General features: G+C 42.9%; 1 protein-coding gene across 1 annotated transcript; it reads right to left on the reverse strand.

Moving 5' to 3' along the window:
• Positions 1-2,152: 2,152 nt before the first annotated feature.
• On the reverse strand, positions 2,153-8,948 carry LOC310781002 (protein CutA homolog). Its single transcript, XM_083641537.1, has 6 exons — positions 8,750-8,948; positions 7,832-7,980; positions 7,015-7,074; positions 3,140-3,185; positions 2,962-3,011; positions 2,153-2,289 (listed from the first exon to the last, which is right to left on the reverse strand). Exons 1-6 carry the CDS (start codon positions 8,906-8,908, stop codon positions 2,187-2,189), a joined length of 567 nt encoding a protein of 188 aa, XP_083497663.1. The 5' UTR covers positions 8,909-8,948; the 3' UTR covers positions 2,153-2,186.
• Positions 8,949-10,420: the final 1,472 nt, after the last annotated feature.

Below are 10,420 nucleotides of genomic sequence, written 5' to 3' on the forward strand. Positions count from 1 at the left end.
AATCTTTTTTTGCCTACTAAATAGTATGGAAGTATGGGTATTGGAACGGGGCCTAGGATATTAACTTTAAGGCGACTCACTTTTGGAATTGAATGAAATTGTATTCACTTACTATCTGCTCCATGGATTATAACGTTATGCTTGCCGAGTCGCACCTGGTAATCCAGAAATTGCGTTTTATGGTACCTTTGTCTACTTGTAGATCATCAAGAAACTTTCAATGAATAACGTTAGATGTGTCTAACAGAGCTGTATATCGGGTCTGGCAGCTGATCAGCAGCAAAATAGCAGTGGATGGAAACGCGCGTTATTTCGCATTTTCTTTTGCCGACTTTCTGAAAATTCGATTGAAAGTTGCTATACATTTGGATGGAAACCCAGCTAGAGTCATCTGAATTTGTTAATTTATCCTCAATAGAGTTGTGCAGCTTCCTGTTGAGACTATGTAAGATGGCAGAATGTAACACAGAGTAACATACAGCAATGCTGAAATTCAGTACTACTGTAATGGCCTTTGAGCCGTACTGCTGTGTACAAACCATACATACACAAGGCAAGCATTTTTTTGTCTGGTATCCATCATCCACATCATTCAAACCAATAAAGAAAATGTCAACACCCGTGTACAGTACATGTTTTCTGGGCAAAAGGGTTTCTTTGCTCCCCTGCCTCAGCTTTAGACATGGGGGATCTCTTGTCCTGTATGTGTGTATAGAATGATCTGACCTTCTGGCTGCTGCTAACCAGGTCTTCCCTTTCTGGAGGCCTTTGTCCGTCGTTATTGCCTGTTCTGAGAAGAGCAATTTAATCACAATTTAAACCGAGATCATGACACATAAACCAATATTTGTGTTTGTTTGTTTGTTTGTTTTTCAGTTTAATACTTTGGACAAATCATGTCCTTATTTCCCATGTGCACCCCAAGCACAGTATTACTTTGATACATCTTAAAAAGTTATTTTTGAGAATGGCTTTCAAAATCTCTGCAACTAAAACCAAACCAAAATGAAGAAATATAATTGTGATAATCAGAAGTTATATTGTTTAACTCCATGTGGAAAATGCACTGCTATAATATACTAATTACTATAGTACTGTAGAAATAGCTTCATTATGGCACAGCACAAAATAAACTGTACTATTTTAAAACTGTAGTAAAAGCTGAAAATAGACAGGAAGAGGAATGTAGTGAGTTACACATTACTCCATTTTGATCTTTCCCAAATCTGAAAAAGTCATCTAAAATAAATACATAAATAAAAAGCAGCACTAAATAGCATCTTTCATCAAAAGCAGAGTAGTCTATTGCTTGTGCAGGTTGGAGTAATCTGCACATGAAGTCCAACAGTGCGGCTCTTCAAAAGACAGCAGCCACAGATCTCCACAGTACATTCTGTGGTTTACAGTAATGAAATGTCAGGGCAAGGTAATAGTGTGAATGTCCTGTAATGTAGAGCGCCTTCTGAACCCTTCCATCCCAAGCCTTCAAGCCCGTGCACATGGCTCCATTCCTCGTCCAAGCAGTGCATGGGTCATATCAGGTCCTCATCCACTCACAGTCCATGGGTTATATCAGGTCCTCCTCTCCACTCACAGTCCATGGTCATATCAGGTCCTCCTCCACTCAGAGTCCATGGGTCATATCAGGTCCTCCTCCACTCAGAGTCCAGGGGTCATATCAGGTCCTCCTCCACTCACAGTCCATGGGTCATATCAGGTCCTCCTCCACTCACAGTCCATGGTCATATCAGGTCCTCCTCCACTCACAGTCCATGGTCATATCAGGTCCTCCTCCACTCACAGTCCATGGGTCATATCAGGTCCTCCTCCACTCACAGTCCATGGGTCATATCAGGTCCTCCTCCACTCACAGTCCATGGGTCATATCAGGTCCTCCTCTCCACTCACAGTCCATGGTCATATCAGGTCCTCCTCCACTCACAGTCCATGGTCATATCAGGTCCTCCTCCACTCACAGTCCATGGTCATATCAGGTCCTCCTCCACTCACAGTCCATGGGTCATATCAGGTCCTCCTCCACTCACAGTCCATGGGTCATATCAGGTCCTCCTCCAGTCACAGTCCATGGGTCATATCAGGTCCTCCTCCAATCACAGTCCATGGGTCATATCAGGTCCTCCTCCACTCACAGTCCATGGTCATATCGGGTCCAGTTTAATGATCTGTCAGTCATCTGGAATGGCTTCATCCATCCACTTCATGTAGGCCAGACTGCCGTCCTGCACTGGGAAGCTGAGGACCTCTGGGTTTGCATAGGGGTGGACTGACCTGAGAGGGACACACCCACACACTTAAGTCAGACATTTTACTGTCAGATTTGACAAATGTTTGACACATCGGTACTTCAGAGTGTTTTGTCTTTTGGTCTTATCTGTGTGCTAGATAATGTCCATAAACAGGACCGAACCAGACTGCAACGCAAAATCAGGACTGCAGGTAAAATGATATCCGTATCGAACAAGAGACAGCTACCAAACACAATGAGATAACATCCTACAGGACAGTACCCATCCCTACACTCTCAATTCAGTCACAGCAGCAACCTGACCCGGGGAAAGACATTCTTACAAAAGAAGCTCAAAACAAGTCAAAATAAGAACCATTTTATCCCACAGGCTATCAGCCTGTATAACATGCAGGCTTTTGTAGGGGCTTTGTTTTTGACTTTATTATTGCCTTATTGTGAGTGTATACGTGTATATGTGTATATGTGTGTATATTATGATTATCCAACACTTTACTGTGGACTTTAGGATGCTTTTTTTTATGTCTGGAGCACTGGACCAAATTAATTTCCCCATGTGGGATAATAAAGTTGAATCTGAGATGAGACATATCATTCATACATATTCACTACAGCCCAAATCTGTGCTGATCATTATAACCATTTCAGTTCCAATGAGAAATGAATCATCAATACAAAAAGCAAAAGAATCCCACCTCACATAATCGATGACTTTCTCGATCTTGGAGGTCTTCGTTTTCACCAGCTGCAACAGAAATGACATTTCAACTTCCCTGTCTCTGCTTGTAGTTTAACATCATGGAAAGTCAGCTATTTGCAAACTTTTTTATTTATTACAAACTTGAGGCCAAATGGCTTTTTCAGTCAGCTTACCATCAGAATTTCAGTTGCATCTTGGACTTCCCCTTTCCAATAATACCTAAAGAACCAAAATAGCAAGACATGAGAAGTGTTCACATGTATGACATTCATCAGACGCTGAAAAGCATTGGTATGGGGAGCAGAGCCTTTCCATTTCAAGTAAAAGCTTCTGTTCTTTCCGACACAAAGTGTCCAGTCTAAGCATGCACAGCTATCTGTGACAACCTGCGACTGATTGACAGCTGGTCCAAACGACAGGAGTGTCCTCGGTGATACTGTCAAAGTGTTCCCTGCAGGCGTTTAAAGTGTCAGGTGCAAAACCGCCACTGTGCTTTTAGCCTTTCTCATGGATTGGAACAGCGAGGAGTTTTTATGAACACTGAGTCAAGTAAATAGCAATATGCAGCATTTGAGAATATGGAAATAAAAGTAAAAGTGTGCGACCAAAATAGACCAAGTAAAGGTCCTTACACATCGGGAGCGTTTTTTTCGTGCGATTAATTCGCACGTCAATAATATTTTCCAAACCTATATCAGTCAATGCAACCGTGCATACCAATGGCGAAGTTTCGCTGAGCGTTATTGCGGTGTTTATTTTTCCGAACCACGGTCGATTTTTCAGAAATTCGCTTCCGACGTGTACAGATCTGTGGCTGTGATTGACAGGTGGGTCAAAACTCGCATCGCAATTCCGTGCCGTATCTTCGCATCGCTCTTGATGTGTAAAGACCTTTAGAACTGAAATCCACCCCACCACCCCAACCCCTATCGTAAGCCAAGCCATCCAGTGTAGGTTTAGGCTAACCCTTTGTCTGGCCTAACAGGTTTAACACTGCATTTGTTTGTCCTCTGTTCCGCCCTCCTCCCGCCTCCACAGCCAGTCTATCACACTCCTCTGTGATTAGTAGAGCCCGACCGATATATCGGTCCACCGATATTATCTGCCGATATTGGCCGATAACCGATATATCGGTATCGCCCGATATGTTATTTTGTATTTTTTAAGTCATAGACAACATATTTTGTATATTTGATCTTTTTTCTTAATTCAAGTTATATTTTATATTTGTTATATTTGTGTTTTTGTATTTCTAGTTATTTATAATTATTAAATTCCCAGTTAAGTTTACTGTTTCATTGCATTGATGTCATTTTGGACAATAAAGTTTATTGATAAGCTGTAAAATATCCTGCCAGTGCCTACATTACATATCTCAAGTCATGTCAAGTCATATCTTTGTCAAGTGTTTGATATTTGAAGGATCATTGCAAAAACATTGTGTAATATAATGTGTATATTTAATAAAAGAATATCGGCCGATATATCGATATCGGAATTTTTTTGCTCCCCGATATCGGTACCGGCATCGGCCTCAAAAATCCAGTATCGGTTGGGCTCTAGTGATTAGCCCCTCCCTCCTCCACAGCCAGTCTATCACACTCCTCTGTGATTATGCATTTACAGGCACGGCTAATCCATGCATATAAGCTAGGAGCACTTTGAAGGCTAACTGCCTCTTGTTCTCTGCTGTTAGGAAAACTGATGAAAGCATTCGCATGCGGCCCGTTCACCTCAATTGTGGCTTCCTAGGTAAACCTGTATGCAGTGGAGAGAAGAAATAGAGAGAGAATACACATAGTGGGGCAGCTTAGCTAAAAAAATTGCATTTTGTGATAAAAGCATATAATTTGGTACACTTATAGCCAAAGGCACTCCAAAAACAATTGGGTATGGAGGCCTCATGGATTGTCAATAAAAGCCACAGACTGGCAGCTAATGGAAACTGTAACTGCAATAAAGTTGTGTTGACTAGTCTGATAGGGATGATCTTGGTGTCAATAAATTAATCGTACATTTTTTATGATGAGGAATTAAAATGTGGAGCTTTAGAATTGCTCAGAAGCTTCCTTCTATCTCACAATTCAGGAGGTTAGGTTTGTGCAGGTACGTATGGCAATCACTTATTTTGAGTCTTGAATTGTGAAATAGAAGGAAGCTTCTCAGCAATTCTAAAGTCCCAAATTTGAATTCATCGGTCCCTATCGTTGCATCGGCGCTGTTTCTAGGCCGAGCGCCTGGCGCAGCTCAAATCAGTGGGCGTGGACCAGCGCACTTGATATCTTGGTCTTGGCGCTAGACGCAGCCTCAACCATTACAACCACGCCTTTTAAGCGTAAAATTATGCACCGTCAGTTCATTGGATAAGTGCAATAAACGAATCGCATGCTTGCCTTTTAAGCTCCATTCCAGTGGTCCAGCAAAACCAGACGAAACCCAAGCCTCTGATCCCCCCCCCCCCCCCCCCCACCTCCCTTCATCCCGTCTGTCTCCATATATCGGCTATTATTCCATATTATGATGCTTCTCAAACCAATATAACTGCAGTTGAAATACTGCAAGCATGTAAAAACGCTACACTATAGCAAGATCAAAGTGAAAATAATGTTCTAAACGCATCAGCTAGAAAAATATAGCCTATTAGATTGGTGAAAGTTTGTCCAGAAAGATATCATTTTCTCTCGCCTGCTGCAGGAAGGATGATGCACATAAATATAGCCTACATTATGTAAAGTCATTGCATAAATGTGTTTTTATTGTAAAACTAAATGTGGAGTAGGGCCAAGTTATTGGAGCGGACATCACAGTATAGCAGATGACAGTAGAAGCTTCCGAAGCGCGTTCCGCTGTTACTTATCTAAATCACGTTAAATCGACAAGGGATATTTATAGCCCCAGTAGGACATATATGTTTCAAATAGGGTGGTGTTTTCATTTCGATGTTTTATTTGGTCCAATATTGAAATGTTCTACAATTGGAGGTTGTCTTACCATTACACATTATTTAGATCCTCCCTTAATATAGGTTTTCGGCTCATTTGGTTGCTATTTAGTAGCGAAATGGAGAAACACAATGCATCTTGGGACATTCACATTGCAGTGAAGTTACAGCTTATTTTTTCTATGGGACTCTGAGCGAGGGAGTCAGAGACAGTCGGTATTGTGCCTGTCAGACTGAGGAGAGAGGGAGAGAGGTGACACAGAGAAGGGTGAAAGAGGAGAGAGCCAGAGGGGAGGGAGAGAGCCAGAGGGGAGCGCTCCGCGCAACTGGCCCACTGAATAGGCCTGCTTTTCAAAGGCGCAAGGCGCTAAATTAACGCCAGGTCGGAAGATAGCAGTACGCCGGTATTTAGCGCCGACACGCCCACTTTGGCCCATTCTGGGACTGCGCCACGCCCATTCGGCCTAAAGCGCATTTGGCAGCCTAAAGCCATATTGATATCGTCCCAAAACAGGCGCAAGGCACGTTTTTTTGCGTTTAAGGCCCGTTTTAGCGCCGAAGGCTTGTGGGAGAATAGGGCCCGATGATCATCTCTAAGAAATGTATGATTGTATGATTTGACATCATCCACATCAGACAACTTTTTTGCAGTTACAATTTCCATATAGGCTGCCAGTCTGGTGTTTCCTCTCTTTTTTCTTCTTCTTCTCAAAATTAATTCATTCATTCATTCATATCCAATTATTTGTGGAATGCTTTTGGCTACAATATGTGTACCAAATGATATGCTTTAATCACAAAATGCACAATTGTTATGCTTAACTGCCCCACTAACAACACATATGTGTGTGTGTGTGTGTGTGTGTGTGTGTGTGTGTGTGTGTGTGTGTGTGTGTGTGTGTGTGCGCGTGTGTGTGCGTGTGTGTGTGTGTGTGTGTGTGTGTGCGTGTGTGTGTGTGCGTGCGTGCGTCCGTGCATGTGCGTGCGTGTGTGTGTGTGTATGAATGTGTGTATCTGGCACAAGTGAGGTACAATACCAAACCCAATCTAAGTGCTTGTGGGTCAGTTGGCGTGATGGAGTGACGTTGGGGTCGAGCATAAACTTACATGGTGGAGGTCCGGGGGAGAATGTTAATACTGGCTGCCATCCTCCTCTCCATGATAGCCCTGTGAAGCGTGAAGTGAAGTGGGATGGAGGGGGGGGGGGGCGTCACAAAGAGTCGTGAGGAAGCTGAAAATTAAACGCTTACAAACCAGCATCTGTTTATCAATTACAGCATGAAACTGAGGCCCTCATTACACTGCCCTTGCATGGAAGGGTTTTATATGCAGTGTATTAGGAGAAGATATTACACACTGTTTTCTGTTGCTGCTCAGCCAATATTATAGTTTATTAGCAGCGCCGCCGCGCCCCTCCGTTAACGGTGAGGTGGCGGGGGAGGGAGGCCATTTTACATATCTGGCAACCTCACCGCGGCTACTTCCTCACCTGACACATGGTAAATAGATTGAGCTCATTTACATGCAGCTAAAATGCCAACAGAGGAGTGGGGGAGTGCAAACACAGCACTCCACTGACAAGATTGTATCTCTCATCTAGACACACAGAAAAAAATAAACGTATGACTGGCTGGTTTGGAATTGTTTAACTCATTAGTGCAAAACTCCTCTGTGAATCACAAGCCATATCAAAGCTGTTTGGGTAGCTTTTTGGAATAGTCTCAAATTGTGACATTTGTGCAGAAACAGCAACATTATGGAATAAATAAACCACATGTTTGTAATGCTTGGTTACAATTTACCACCTGAAAAAACTATAATCCAACTGATGAATGCAGCGCACGCAGCATGTTCTGACACAGTGGTGTGTACTGGTGCACATAAGCTGTAAGTTGGCATGGGTTGGCAGCATCACTACCTTTACCTGCCAATGTCCTTAGCTGCCTGTTCGTTTGGGCTGTTGATGAGCAGGACAGAGTGGTGGCCTGGTACGTAGCTCCCCGTGAAGACAGAGCGGAGCTGGACCCCGATGGACCACAACCCGGGGTACATGGACACGGACAGGAACAGCAGCTGCAGGGGGTGGAGTGGGGTGGGGGTGGGGGCGCAAGGGACAACCACACTGATTACAAATTAAACCATGATGTTGGACCCCCATTTGATAAGACTTTTGTCCCAGGGTCCAGGTCCCCCATCTGACAAGATTTTAGCTTTTAGAAAGTGCATGAAACCCATGAACAAAACATTCATACATTCTGAAATGTCATTATATATAATATATGAATTATATTTATGTATATTTATATTGATTATTATTATGAATTATAGTGGAAAAAATTAATTAATTATTTCTCTTTTTGCTGGGGACCCCCTGGACAAGGACCCTTGCCCTAGTGGTCTCCCCGGACCCCACTAGCATGCTGAGTTCAGGTCTGACAACAAGGTGAAGTTGGTCTCTGCACTGGCTGAGAGAGAGAGAGCTCCATGTTATTATCTGCTCGCGTCTGGATACGTTGCCACGTGTTGGACAGCGTGCAGTATTATTATTCATCCTCGTATTATTTGAGGCCGTCTGTCACAAATAAACGAGTAGGTGGCCTAGATGCGCTGGCCAATTCATAATCTGCCCTGCTTGTGCTGCTCACCATCGTCAGGCATGGCGATGCGTAGATGCATCACTTGACGCGTGCATAAACAACTTAATAATAGCAGTCCATTTAAAACTCAAAATAATTGAGCCTATCCGATGCCACAGCTGTAATTTGTTATGGCTTAATAATAACGTCATGGAGTGGCTTTTATGAAGCTTTTCTAGAAGTCTCCACAAACGTGCACTACTTACCAAACATGACATCAACAGCAGCAACCGAAGCGCCGAGTGAAACAAAGTGTCTTTGTGGCATCGCTGGCAGAACCACTCCATACTGAAGCAACACATGTCATTCCCGTCGGGCTGGTGCAGATAACTGTGATAACCTGTGCTCAACTTCTTCCATACCATATTATGCCCGATGACAATTACTTTGTCCTACGTTCATCAGTCTTCCCCGCACAAGACACAAACAAAGTTTACTTGGTTTGGACTCGTCGTCATTGCATTTCCGAGAGAAAAGTGCAGAGTGGTGACAGGTAGGTCGCACGGTCAACGCAGTGATAAATCCCTGCGCCTTTCCAATTGGTTTCCTGACACTTCCTGACACGCCAGCGTCCAATCAGATGGCTTATTCACCTCTGCGGCCTGCCCCCACGCACGCCTGGGTCATAATCGGCTTTCATGTCTAATAAACACAAGTGCTTTTTAGCTGCTGCATGTTTGTGACAAATAATGAAATTGACTAGACCAGATCAGACCAGACCAGACCAGACCAGACCAGAATATAATATAATATAACTGTATTTTCAGGTGTGGAAATTTGGGCTAGATAGGATAATCCTAATTAAAATTCAATGTAATATTCCTATAATTCCTATAATATTTCTAATATTAATAGGGACTTATAGTGTGTCTGTTGTAGCCTACTCAGTGACTTTAGAGTGACATTATTATAATTTGTTTTGATTTTTTAATCTCTTATTGCATCACTATATTTATGATATTCTGATATGGGGCTTTGGGGTTTATGCTGTGTGCATAGTAGGCTATGGCTCAAAAAATGTATTGGAGTTTTCAAAGTCTGAGAGTGGGAGCCTCCCTTCAGACAAAGTTGCCGCACCTTAGTTTACTTGCTTAATTTGGATACATTTCTGGATGCCTGGCCCTATGGGATCATGATTGTTATTTGACCCAATATAGACACTCAACAATTGAGCCACGCGATAGCTTCCTCATATTGCTGTTTGACATAGGCTACATCAGATGACACCAAATAGATAAAAACAGGACTGTCATAAGGCATTTATGAGTTTCTGGTTCTGGGAAAGGAGGAGAAACAGTAACGTGATCTCCTTTTGATAAGTAATGTAATATTTTTTCACCTCCATTCACTGAGACTCGCTGAAACTGTTTGGAGCCCCCCTGGGGAGGCCCGCCTCCCACTATGAAAGCCTCTGGACTAACAGGTTAATTTACACCCCTCACGGAATACGCCCACGTTCCTTTGTGGAAAAATTGGGTGACATATTGTTGCCCTTTCTTTTCTCTCTCCTGTCTTTCTTTTCATTTTTGGAAGCCAGATATTTTTTAGGAAGCTGAGAGACATGATGCTCCACTGGCACTCCTCACCCTCAATTCACTGCAAATACCAAATAGAAAAAGAAAAAAGAAGTCTATCTGTAGGAAATCTGTTTGCGGGAAAGAGGGAACAACAGTGAAAGTCCCCAAAACTAGGGAATCTCTGAACTATCTCTTTAAACAAATCACATGCATGATGGGGGTGGGGGGGGGGGCACATTTGAATCAGCAGTCTTCTCAAAGCCTCACTAATACAGGAATACAATTATTATAAGCTCTTTAGTTGCTTTAGTTGTAAACTTTAAAGAGCTACAGCCAACGCCCAGCCGCTAAAACCTCAAA

Source organism: Poromitra crassiceps, assembly GCF_964638095.1.
Source record: "Poromitra crassiceps genome assembly, chromosome: 8".
Lineage (NCBI taxonomy): Eukaryota > Metazoa > Chordata > Actinopteri > Beryciformes > Melamphaidae > Poromitra > Poromitra crassiceps.

Coding starts and splice junctions, on each gene's coding strand:
- LOC310781002 (XM_083641537.1), bottom strand. CDS start 8,908: ATGGTATGGAAGAAGTTGAGCACAGGTTATCACAGTTATCTGCACCAG. Junction 7,981..8,749: donor TGCTGTTGATGTCATGTTTG/GTAAGTAGTGCA, acceptor CACCCCCTGCAG/CTGCTGTTCCTGTCCGTGTC. Junction 2,290..2,961: donor AAAGTCATCGATTATGTGAG/GTGGGATTCTTT, acceptor TGTCCCTCTCAG/GTCAGTCCACCCCTATGCAA.